Raw genomic sequence first — 13,704 nt, forward strand, 5'->3', positions numbered from 1 at the left:
TGTCCCATCTCCCGATGTCCCGCCCCCCGATCTCCCAATGTCCCGCCCCCCGATCTCCCTCTCCCGATGTCCCGCCCCCCGATCTCCCGTCCCACGATGTCGCGAGCCCCGCCCCCCCGATGTCCCGAGCCTCGCCCTCCCAAGCACTGGCCTCCCGCTCTCCGGAGCCCCGCCCTCCCGAGCTGGCTTCAAGACCGCCGATTGCGGCTGTGAGAGACGGCCGGCGGGCCCAGTTGCCGGGGTAACCCTTCCCGCTCTCCAAGCCCCGCCCGAGATCCGCACTCCCGAGAGCCCCGCCCCCCCCCCCCGCCCGAGCTGAGCGGGGAACAGAGAGAGACGCCGTGTCTCAGCTGCTCCTGCTGCGCGCGCACCCTGGGTATGTCCCGTGACCCTCGTGGCTGACGCCGTTGCCCTGGGTAACGTGGCGACGGGGCGGGGGGGAGCTTAGCAGAAGCCGTGGGACAATTACCTAGCTCGGGCGTGGCTGGGCAGGAGAGGCCCAGGCTTTGAGGCCTAGGTTCTGAGGCCTTACAAAAACGGGGAAAGGTAGGAAAAAGAATCTTCAGGTTAGAGAAAATATTTACAAATGAATGAAGTTTTTTTAAAAACAATTTAATAAAAGCAATTTTTTTTTGCTGGAAATGTAGGTTTGAAAAGTAAAACGCAGTAAGCGGGAAAAAGAATGGAATCAAGATGGCTGACACTCACCTCGGTTCAGAACGATAAGGCCCGCCCACACACACACCGATTGGTCGACCGTCAGGTCACGGAAGCGTAGGATTGGTCAATCGTCCCGTCACTCGACTGTAGGAGGGCCCGCCCGCACGCGCCAGGAACCCGGCGTACGATTGGTCGACCTCGACGTCACTCTATCGCTAATGAGCGGATAATGAGATGCTAATGAGCGGAATTTTGAATGTTTTTTGGATACCGCGGGCGCAATTTTTGTCCGGCCGAAACGTAAATATGCTTACGACCGTTTTGGAATCGTAAGCTTTCTTTTGATGTAACGCACGTGTAAGTACGCTCTATAACTTTCGAGTGCATAGCCGGACAGACACACACCGAAGGACAGACAGATAGACAGACAGACAGATAGACAGACAGACAGATAGCCAGACAGATAGACAGACAGACAGATCGATCCGTTTATATATATATATATAGATCGATAGATAGATAAAAACTCTTACTATCTGTTTTTATATTTTTTGCTAATTTACTTTCATAATCTATCTTCCCTTTCTTAATCAATCTTTTTGTTATTTTTTGCTGTCTTTTAAAGTTTTCCCAATCCTCTATCCTCCCACTAGATTTGGCTACCTTATATGCCCTTGTTTTTAGTCGAATACTATCCTTAATTTCTTTACTTAGCCACGGATGGCTGTCTTTTCTTTTACACCCTTTTCTTCTCAGTGGAATATATATTTTTTGGAAGTTGTAAAATAACTCCTTAAATGTACACCACTGATCATGTATCGTCTTACCCTTTAATCTATTTTCCCAATCCACTCTACTCAATTCCGCTCTCATACCTTCATAGTCTCCTTTATTCAAGCTTAGCACGCTTGTTTGAGATCCAACCTTCTCACCCTCTAATTGAATATGGAATTCAACCATGTTATGGTCACTCATTCCAAGGGGATCCTTTACTAGGACATTTTTAATTAATCCTGTCTCGTTACACAGGACCAGATCTAAGGTTGCTTGCCCCCTGGTTGGTTCAGTTACATACTGCTCAAGAAACCCATCCCTAATACACTCAATGAACTCATCCTCAAGGCAGCCCTGCCCAATTTGATTTGTCCAATTAATATGATAGTTAAAATCCCCCATAATTATAGATGTTCCCTTATTACAAGCCTCAACTATTTCCTGATTGATACTCCGTCCAACAGAGTTGCAACTGTTCGGAGGCCTATAGACTACGCCCACTAGTGTTTTTTTCCCCTTATTATTCCTTATCTCCACCCAAACTGTTTCATTATCCTGATCTTTTGACCCAATATCATTTCTCTGTATTACAGTGATTCCTTCCTTTATTAACATAGCCACCCCACCTCCCCTTCCTACCTGCCTGTCCTTCCTGATCGTTAAATAACCTGGTATGTTTAATTCCCAGGCATTGTCACCCTGCAGTCATGTTTCTGTAATGGCCACAAGATCATACCCATATGTAGTTATTTGTGCCATTAACTCGTCTATTTTGTTACAAATGCTACGTGCATTCAGATAGAGAACTTTCAAATATGTTTTGTGACACTTAGTTCCTGCTTTTGCCCTTTTTATTACTTTACCTTTTACTCCATACCTTCTGCCCCTTCCTGACACGCTCTGGTTTTTAATTTCCCCACTGCTACCTAAGTCTATGACCTTCTCTGTTGTCATTTTTATTATTTGCTCTCTAGGAACCTCCCCCCCACTAGTTAGTTTAAAGCCCTCTCTACAGCCCTAGCTATATGATCTGAAAGGACTCTAGCCCCAGCACTGGCCAAGTGAAGCCCGTCCCAACGGAACAGCTCCCTCCTGCCCCAGTACTGGTGCCAGTGTCCCAGGAAGCAAAACCCATTTCTCCCACACCAGTCTTTGAGCCACGCATTTAACTCTCTAATTTTATTTGTCCTAGCCAAATTCGCTCGTGGCTCAGGTAATAATCCAGAGATTATTACCCTTGTGGTTCTGCTTTTTAATTTGACCCCTAGCTGCTCATACTCCTTTAACAGAACCGGCTTCCTAGTCCTATCTACGTCGTTTATACCAACATGGACCACGACAACTGGATCCACCCCCTCCCACTGCAAGTTTCTTTCCAGCCCAGAGGAGATGTCCTTAATCCTGGCACCGGGTAGGCAACACAGCCTACAGGACTCTCGCTCTCGGCTGCAGAGAACTCTATCTATCCCCCTAATAATACTATCCCCTACCACTACAACATTTCTATTTCCTCCCCCTTCTTGAATGGCCCCCTGTTCCACGGTGCTGTGGCCAGGTTGCTCATCCTCCCTGCAGTCCCTGCTCCTGTCCCCACAGGGAGTAAGAACTTCGAACCTGTTGGACAAGAGCAAGGGCTGCGGCTCCTCCAACACTACCTCCTGGATCCCCGTACCTGCCTCACTCATAGTCACACCGTCCTGTCCCTGACCATGGGCTACATCTGAATTAATTAACTTCATAGGTGTGACCAGCTCCTGAAACACAGAGTCCAGGAACTTCTCCCCCTCCCTGATGTGTCGCAGTGTCTGAAGCTCAGACTCCAGCTCATCAACACGGAGCTGGAGTTCCTGTAGCAGCAGACACTTGTCACAGATGTAATCACCATGAGCCTCAATGGGGTTCACCGGCTCCCACATCTCGCAACAGTAACACATCACCTGCTCCATTCTATGTAATTAATTAAATTTTTTATTGTTAGTTATGGACACCCTCTGCCCGATTATAGATGCTAGTATCCCCTTTAATTTATTGGATTTAAATTAAATCAATCCCTCTAATTACACCAGTTAAATGGTTCACCAACAGTCACTCTGCACCAGAAAGGCCTTATTAACTGCAACCCACAGAGTTAAAGTTTGAAAAGAGCACCTAACACCCCACTTACCCTAACTCACAGCACTCTCTGCTGACCTCGCACTAGCAATGGTCTTTTTATACTGTTTGTTTGTTTACAGCCAAATGAGTCACCCCTGCTGATTGGTTAGAAAACTGGTTTTCACTGCCTGCTGTGCCAATTTACTCCTACTGCAGTGTAACCTTGTTTTACTCTTCTTAAACCAACAGAATCCCAAATACTTAACTTTTCCCCTTTACTTAAACTGCTTAAGTAATCTTATCAAGAATGATTTAAAGAGAAATAACAATTAAAGAACTCTCACACTTACCCAAACTCACAGCACTCTCTGCTGACCTCGCACTCATGGCCCGGCATATCCCTCACTCTACCATTACCATCAAGCCAGGGGACCAACCCTGGTTCAATAAGGAGTGTAGAAGAGCATGCCAGGAGCAGCACCAGGCGTACCTAAAAATGAGGTGCCAACCTGGGGAAGCTGCAACACAGGACTACATGCATGCTAAAAAAGCGGAAGCATAATGCTATGACAGGGCTAAGCGATCCCACAATCAATGGATTAGATCAAAGCTCTGCAGTCCTGCCACATCCAGTTGTGAATGGTGGTGGACCATTAAACAACTAACGAGAGGAGGAGACTCCATGAATATCCCCATCCTCAATGATGGTGGAGCACGTGAGTGCAAAAGACAAGACTGAAGCATTTGCAACCATCTTCAGCCAGAAGGGCCGAGTGGATGATCCATATCGACCTCCTCCTGAGGTCCTCACCATTACAGAAGCCAGTCTTCAGCCAATTCGATTCACTCCACGTGATCTCAAGAAATGGCTGAGCGCACTAGATACAGCAAAGGCTATGGGCCCCGACAACATCCTGCCTATCGTGCTGAAGACTTGTGCTCCAGAACTAGCCGCGCCTCTAGCCAAGCTGTTCCAGTACAGCTACAATACTGGCATCTATCTGACAATGTGGAAACCTGCCCAGGTATGTCCTGTCCACAAAAAGCAGGACAAATCCAACCTGGCCAATTACCGCCCCATCAGTCTACTCTCAATCATCAGCAAAGTGATGGAAGGTGTCATCGAAAGTGCTATCAAGCGGCACTTACTCACCAATAACCTGCTCACGGATGCCCAGTTTGGGTTCCACCAAGACTGCTCCGCTCCCGACCTCATTACAGCCTTGGTCCAAACATGGACAAAGGCGCTGAATTCCAGAGGTGAAGTGAGAATGACTGCCCTTGACATCAAGGCAGCATTTGACCGAGCATAGCATCAAGGAGCCCTAGTAAAACTGAAGTCAATGGGAATCGGTGGGGGGGTGGTGGAGGGAACTCTCCACTGGCTGGAATCATACCTAGCATAAAGAAAGATGGTTGCGGTGTTTGAAGGTCAATCATCATAGCCCCAGGACGTCGCTGCAGGAGTTCCTCAGAGCAGTGTCCTAGGCCCAACCATCTTCAGCTGCTTCATCAATGACCTTCCCTCCAACATAAGGTCAGAAATGGGATGTTTGCTGATGACTGCACAGTGTTCAGCGCCATTCACAACTCCTCAAATAATGAAGCAATCCATGCCCGCATGCAACAAGACCTGGACGACGTTCAGGCTTGGGCTGATAAGTGGCAGGTAACATTCGTGCCACACAAGTGCCAGGCAATGACTATCTCCAACAAGCGAGAGTCTAACCACCTACCCTTGACATTCAACGGTATTAACATCGCCGAATCCCCCACCATCAATATCTTGGGGGTCACCATTGACCAGAAACTTAACTGGACCAGCCACATAAAATACTGTGGCAACAAGAGCAGGTCAGAGGCTAGGTATTCTGCAGCGAGTGTCTCATCTCCTGACGCCCCAAAGCCTTTCCACCATCTACAAGGCACAAGTAAGGAGTGTGATGGAATACTCTCCACTTGCCTGGATGAGTGCAGCTCCAACAACACTCAAGAAGCTTAACACCATCCAGGACAAAGCAGCCTGCTTGATTGGCACCCCATCCACCACCTTAAACATTCACTCCCTCCACCACCGGCGTACCGTGGCTGCAGTGTGTACCATCTACAAGCTGCACTGCAGCAACTTGCCAAGGCTTCTTCAGCAGCACCTCCCAAACCCGCGACCTCTTCCACCGAGAAGGACAAGGGCAGCAGGCACATGGGAACACCACCACCTCCAAGTTCCCCTCCAAGTCACACACCATCCTGACTTAGAAGTATATCGCCGATCCTTCATCATCGTTGGGTCAAAATCCTGGAACTCCCTCCCTAACAGCACTGTGGGTGTACCTTCACCACACGGACTGCAGTGGTTCAAGAAGGTGGCTCACCACCACCTTCTCAAGGGCAATTAGGGGTGGGCAATAAATGCTGGCTTTGCCAGCGATGCCCACATCCCATAAACGAATAAAAAAGAACCTGAGAGCCAGTATCATGAGGTGGTTGGCCACTCATGCTGTACAGACTCATAGAATAGAGTTGGCCCTCCTCTCATGGCAGTTTTTCCTGGCCGGGAGCCGCTACGGGCTACATTTCCTAAAAATGTTATAACCAGGAATATTAAGTTCCCAGTCCTGTCCAAACTTAAGCCACATCTTTGTTATAGCCACTATATCATATCACTCTACAGTTATTAATGATTCTAATTCTCCAATTTTGTTTTGACTATTTTGTGCGTACCACTCAACCCTAACTCCAGTTATTAGGGTTGAAACTTTTTCTTTACTGCAGAAATTCTTTACACAAATTGCTTAGAATTGTATAGATGGGCAATGTGTATTGATTCATTCAGTGATCATAGTGTTACTTTGATTACACTTGTCTCCAAATGACTGAATGTTCAAAAATAATTTGCACTATCCTGCTTTAAGTGCTGGTAGATAAATTGAACGTAAACCTTGTAGGGAATTTTTGTTTTTAGCAATTAGACTTCCTTTAAAAGTAGTTTAATGGGGAAAAACTGCAACATTTTCATTTGTTTTACTGCAGAAATAATAATGGCCAGTAATTTTTTTTATACCCTCTGTTACATGATCTGTTCAGGAGGTCCATAAAGGAAGACTACTTTAGGGCTTTAACAAATGAGGTATGGTGATTCTGCCTTAGGAGTACCACAGACGTACTTTGTTAATCTAAATAAAAATATTTTTGAAAACTACAATTACTTTAAATCTGAAAACCTTATTAAAAAAAATTTGGAAATCACAGCAGTCAGCATCTGAAAAAATAAAAATACATCAACCTATCTTTTTCAGATGCTCACAGCTCTGTTGTGTATTGTTTTTAATATTCCTTTATGGGATGTGGGCGTCGCTAGCAAGGCCAGCATTTATTACCCATCCCTAATTGCCCTTGAGAAGGTGGTGGTGAGCCGCCAGTTTTGTTTGGTTCGGACCACAATTTTCCTGATCTAATCTGACATTTCTGTTTTGGATTCTAGATTACTAATGACTATGCAGCAAGCCCTGCAACCCCAGCTTTCAGATCAAGTGGTGGAGTTCTAGCTGTGATCAGTATTAATATAACCTGAGGGAACAATTAAACTTCAATAATGAGCGGAGAACTCTCAGAATTAACTTAAATGATATTCTACCAAAGGCTTAATTTTATAACATAGAATCATTGAATATCACAACACAGAAAGGTATCACACACCCATCGCTCCTGTGCTGACTCTCTGGAAGAGCTATCTACTGAGTCCCATTGCCCTGCCTTCACCCATACACCATTAAATAAATATTTATCCACTTCACTTTTAACAGCTATTATGGATTCTCATTCCACTACTGCTTCGAGCATGGGATTCCATACCCTAACAAATTTCTGTATTAAATAAAATCGCCTGTCCTCTCCCTTTTGTTCTTTTGGTGATGAATTATGACCTCTAGTTTCTGACTCACCAATCAATGGAAATAGTTTTTCCCTATTTACCATCACAAAACCCCTCAAAAATTTAAACACCTCTTTCCAATCTCATCAGTTCTAGTGAATATGGCCCCAGTTTCTGTAAGACCTCCTCATAACTGCTTTCATCTGCATTTCTTCTGTATCCTCTCTATGGTCCTGACATCTGTCGTAACAAAGGGCAAGCAAAACTGGACACAATGTTGTAACTATGGACTAACCAATAATTTATATAAATTTAGCATTACTGCTTTGTTTTGTGCTCTATGCCTTTAACTATGAAAGCAATTATCCTTTTTTATTAGTTTTTATCAACTTCACCTCTTGTATTTAAAAATTAAATGATGCAATTCAAGTATGGTTCTGGTCCTTTCTGTAGGTGATGAGCAATTAACCCCTTCTCTGGTTTGCGACACTGATTCAAATCTCTCTCTCATCTAAAGCAGTCTGACTACTACAGTTCAGACTTGGCTGAAAATACCTTGTATTGCTAATCTTTTACTCCTTTTCCAGAAAGACTTATTTCAATTTCTTCTTTCATATAGTGGAGAGGTAGATGCTTGTTGAAAGCTACAGTATTATAAATGCATTCTGAATTGTTTCTAATAGGCAATGGTTTCATTCATCAAAACAATTTGTTAAGCCTAGCATACAAGTATAGAACAGCCACAGAGGCTAGGTATTCTGCAGCGAGTGTCTCACTTCCTGACTCCCCAAAGCCTTTCCACCACCTACATGGCACAAGTCAGGTGTGTGATGGAATACTCTCCACTTGCCTGGATGAGTGCAGCTCCAACAACACACAAGAAGCTCGACACTATCCCGGACAAAGCAGCCCATTTGATTGGCACCTCATCCACCACCTTAAACATTCACTCCCTTCACCACCGGCGTACTGTGGCTGCAGTGTGTACCATTTACAAGATGCACTGCAGCAACTCGCCAAGGCTTTTTCAAAGCACCTCCCAAACCCGCAACCTCTACCACCTAGAAGGACAAGGGCAGCAGGCGCATGGGAACACCACCACCTGCAAGTTCCCCTCCAAGTCACACACCATCCTGACTTAGAAATATATCGCCGATCCTTCATCGTCGCTGCGTCAAAATCCTGGAACTCCCTCCCAAACAGGACTGTGGGAGTACCTTCACCCCATAGACTGCAGTGGTTCAAGAAGGCAGCTCACCACCACCTTCTAAACCAAAATAAATTAATTGTATCTTTAAAGGTAGCTTTTGACTTCACTCATATTACGATAGAAGCATTCTTTAACTACAATTTAAATGTTTGGCTACAGTGACTTTCTTGTGCTTCTGTGTCTAAGAATAGTAACGAACTTGCTCATCATCATCATCATCATTAATGACTTCCTGACTAGCCAAATCCCTGAGTCTTGTTGGCACTTCTTTCCTAGTCATTATATTGGTGTCATAATTTGAACAGTTGGTCAAATTGTCAATCAAATTCTGTGCCAGCTAAATTTAAACATTGGGGTGAGAGCATTTGGTCTTGTTTCTATGACATTCCTTTTAACTATTTTGCTGCTTAATTTGAATGTTTCAGTAATCTATGTGGGATGGGAAAGAGATTTACAGTAATATGAAACCGATGGTCCATAAATGTTACATTTTGGTAGGAAGAATAAGGAGGCTACATACTACTTGGATAATAAGAGGCTAAATGGGGTAGAGGAGCAAAGGTTACAGATACACAAATCACTAAAAGTAGCAATGCAGGTTAATAAGGCCATTAAAAAAAAAGCAAACATGGGTTCATTTCTAGAGGGATAGCATTGAAAAGCAGATAAGTTAGTTTAAACTTGTATTGAACCTTGGTTAGACCACACTTGGAGTACTGTGCACAGTTCTGGTCTCCATGTTATATAAAGGATATAGAGGCACTGGAGAAGGTGCAAAAAAGATTTTAAAGGATGTTACCAGAACTGAGGATATACATACAGGAAACTTTGGTTTATCCGGAGGTTATATGTCCGGAATACTCGATCTAACGGCAAAAATCAGGAGCCGTTTTCTATAAGTTTTTTTAGTTCTCGTTGCTTTTTTTCCCCCAGTCAGGCACTGCAAGGTCTGTAGCTATAGCAACAGCTTCAGCTAGAGACGCTTGCAGCTGCAGCTGACTGTTTAGAAGCTGTTGCTAAGCAACAGTGTTTGTTGTAAGATACGGAGATGAAAACCTCCGTATGCTACAACATTAACTTTGTATGTCCGGCAGTTTTGATAGATCAGCAACAGCTCGGTCCCGTCGGTGCCGGGTATCACAAAGTTTCCTGTATCAGGAAAGGCTGAACAAGCTGGGGCTCTTTTCTCTAGAAAGAAGGCTGAGGGGTGACCTAATAGAGGTCTTTAAAATTATGACGGTGTTTGATAAGGTAGACGTAGAGAAGATGTTTCCACTTATGGGGGAGACCAAAACTAGGGACCATAAATATAAGGTCGTCACCAATAGGGAATTCAGGAGAAACATCTTTATCCGAAGAGTGGTAAGAATGTGGAACTCGCTATCAAAAGGAGTAGTTGAGGCAAATAGCACTGATGCATTTAAGGGGAAGCTAGATAAGCACATGACAGAGAAAGCAATAGAAGGATATGCTGATAGGGTTAGATGAAGAGGGGTGGGAGGAGGCTCATGTAGAGCATAAACACCGGCATTGACCAGTTGGACCGAATGGCCTGTTTCTGTGCTGTAGACTCGATGTAATTTTATTTTACTGCTGCTATGTTTAATATGATTTCTAGGTGTCACTTAATTCAGTATTAATATTAAAATAATTAGTACCTTGGAGTGAGTACATCTCCTACATCATGCTAAATGGTTTCATGCTACTTTAAGATTCACTTAACTGTCAGAGTTTATTTATATTTAATTTATTTTCAATTTAGAAAAATCTAATAGTTCCAATTTTTTATTTTACAGACTTTGAAAGAAAGCTTTATAAAGGCAATAGGAGTTGGAGTAGCATTTAATCTACAGAGAATTGAATTCCATGCATCACCATTACATCTGCGAGAAGGGCAGGTCTTTAAGGAGACGATAATGTTTTTGGATGGAGAACAGGAACAAGGATGGACATTTGAAGTAAGATTGCATAATGCAGATTAAACAAAGTAACTTGACTTTTACTAGTGATCATCTTATTAAAAATTCTTGCTGATTCTGTTTACTTGCTCAAGAGAGTAAGGGATGTAAGTTCTTGAGAATTATGTTTTTCCCACTTTGGGTACTCAACAGCTTGTAAATGGTATCCAGAATTGCCTTTCACCTTTCTTGATTATCTGCAAAAGTATGGTTAAATTCAGCTTCAGCTACAAATTTAACTTTAGCTCATCCAAAACTCTGCTGCCTGTATCCTATCCTGCACCAAGTTTCACACTCCACCCCTGTCCTCACTGACCTACTTTGGCTCCCGGTCTCCCAACACCTCAAATTTAAAATGGTTATTCTCGTGTTTAAATCCTTTCATGGCCTCGTCCTGCCCTATATCAGTAACCTTCACCTCCTCCAGCTCTGCAAACTCCCTCTCCCCAGATCCCACCATTTATCTTATTCTGGCCTCTTGTACATCCTCCCCTCTTCGCCTCACCATTGGTGGCTGTACCTTCAGCCATCTGGGCCCTACGCTTTGGAATTACTTCCTTAAACCTCTCTGCCTCTTTACCACCTCTACTACTTTTAAACTCCCCCTTAAAACTCACCTGGTTGATCAAGCTTTTATTTACTCCTCCTGTTATCTCCTTTGACCCAGAATCCATTCTTTCTCTGATTATGCTTCTGTAAAAAGCTTTGGGACGTTTTTCTACATTAGAGGTGCTATACAAGTTGTTGTTAAATTGCAGCATATTGAAATCCAACAGGGCTGCATGTTGTGGTAAATTCCTTTGTTAACTGAATGCACAGAAGTGGAACTTGTAGACACTTAATAGACCTGAACAGCATTCAGACATATCAATGATGTGCTATATAAATATGACTATCCAGTAATCCATTTTTAACATACACATTTTAAAAGGATTATGATAACTTTGAGAACATTTAAATTTTATACAAGTAAATTTGGCTGTTAGATGAAGTTGACAGGTACCTGTTCTTTACCTGTTGAAAATAATAAAGGAGCAAGTACTTATGAAAATCCATCCTGCTTTTGCTAAAGAAGATGCAATTTTCCTGAGCTTGAATGCTCCCACTGCTGATAGGCACGTACTTTAAGTATAAAGGGAAAATTAGAGCCAAACAATTAGCTAAAGTGAAACAAAGGCATCGTTTTGAGAAACAAAAATGATCTTCTGAAAAGAAGAACTTGCACCTTTCACAACCTTAGGATGTCCCAAAGTGCTTTACAGCTAATCCTTTTGAAGTGTAGTCTTTTACTTTTGAAGGGTATTCACTGTTATAATGTAGGAAACGAGGCAGCCATTTTTTGCACAGCAAGGTCCCACAAACAGCCATGAGACGATGACCAGATATTAGTGATGTTGGGTGAGCGATAAATATTGGTCAGAACACTGGGGAGAATCCTCTTTGGAAAGTGCCATGGGATCTTATACTTGAGAGGGTAGTTTAACATCTCATCTGAAAGACAGCACCTCCGACAGTACAGCACCCACTCCGTATGGCAGTGATTTATGTGCTCAAGTCCCTGGAGTGGGACTTGAACCCACAATCTTCTGAATCAGAGGCGAGAGCCACATCTGACACAGTCAGATTGGAAGTTAGTTAAATATAATGGAGAGAAAAAATCTGTGCAGAGCTATCATCATGTGTTGATATCAGGAGACCAGCTGTTGTGCAGGAAAAGCATTATCATGCAGAAAATATCATTTATGTTCCCTAGTAATAAACTGTGACAATTTAGATATAGTCTTCCTGTGTTGATATTTCCAATTTCCTACCTATTTTTGTCAGCAGTTACTGGCATCCTGACATCATTATACGGTAACAAATGTTATGTGTGGTTCAAAATGTTTGTCAGAGAATTCTATTTGTAACTAAATGACTGATGCATTCCCTTTTTATATAAAGCTGCTTTCTCAGGGTGAATATGAAGATTTTTATCCCACCTTTACAGGTTAGATTTGATTGCACATCCCAAGGTGAAATGGTTATTTTTCTAACCCATTGTGCCAAATCCCCACCAAAAAGTATTTATTGCATCTGTGCAAATTGTTTCTTTGAAATTGTTCAACCCTCAAAAAGTCTGTTTGCTATGAACTCAAAATTCATATTTATAAATTCCAGGAAAATATGTGAATTGGCCTCCTTTTGAACCTATTTAAATAGGTTGAGAAATTGTCCATAACATTATATACTTATTTTGTTCTTAAATTTAATTAGAGGAAATATAAAAAGTTATTTTTTAAACCAACATGGATTCCGTTTTCAATATCACAAGGGATTGATGTTTTTAAAACTTAGAATGTTCACTGCAAATACAATAATTTATTATTCTATGCTTTGTATCCTAAATGCTTTGCATTCTTGAAAGTGAATGATTTACTCTTGAGCTTGAATATTTTCAAAGCTGTGTCCTTGACATTTCAAGCTGTGGTAGTTACTATAGCATTTGCACTATTTTCAAAGACTGATCAGAAGTATTAGTCAAGCATAAATACCAGTACAAATATGCAACTTTCTTTGAAAAGGATTTTCAAGCCAACAGTTGCATTGAATTATTGAATTGCATTCAATGTTAAATGTCGCTTAACATTAGCTGCTAAAGCAATACCTGTTGTATAGTATACCAAGAGTCATCGGTTAAAAAAATCCACATTGAGGCTGTGTGCAGTTGCAGGCTCCAGCCACCAAATGTAACTGCGGAGCAGTCTGAGCTTTCACAATATAAAAACAGAGAATGCTGGAAATACTCAGCAGGTCAGGCAGCATCTGTGGCGAGAGAAACAGAGTTTAGTGTTTCAGGTCGATGACCTTTCGTCAGAACTGTCGGAGTTTTTGTTGTGTTAGCCAGCCACCATGTTGGTGTTGAAACGGATTCTTTTGGTCCTCAATCTGGTTGAGTACAAACACTGAGTCGAATACTGGTGGAGTTCAACAGTTTTTATTCCGTCATCCCGGGAGACTTACTCTGATACAGCACAGTCCTGACTCCAGAAGAGTCCCGCCAGGTTAAACCAGAGCAAGCAATCTTTCATACAGTGTGCCACATTATTATACTTGCATTTGAGAAGACATTAACACATCGTACAGTCTGCACCAATCCC

At 42.8% G+C, this 13,704-nt stretch overlaps 1 protein-coding gene across 1 annotated transcript in view; it reads left to right on the forward strand.

Moving 5' to 3' along the window:
- The window catches only part of aasdhppt (aminoadipate-semialdehyde dehydrogenase-phosphopantetheinyl transferase), a 76,852-nt gene extending 64,512 nt beyond the window's left edge, over window positions 1-12,340 (forward strand). The window contains exon 4 of the mRNA XM_085999070.1: window positions 10,406-12,340. Within this exon, the coding sequence (XP_085855196.1) occupies window positions 10,406-10,591 (186 nt within the window). The 3' untranslated portion in view covers window positions 10,592-12,340. The remainder of the gene's footprint in view (window positions 1-10,405) is intronic.
- Window positions 12,341-13,704: the final 1,364 nt, after the last annotated feature.

Source organism: Somniosus microcephalus, chromosome 10 (assembly GCF_052327205.1).
Source record: "Somniosus microcephalus isolate GS21.2 chromosome 10, FLI_Smic_1.0, whole genome shotgun sequence".
NCBI classification, from domain to species: Eukaryota; Metazoa; Chordata; class Chondrichthyes; order Squaliformes; family Somniosidae; genus Somniosus; species Somniosus microcephalus.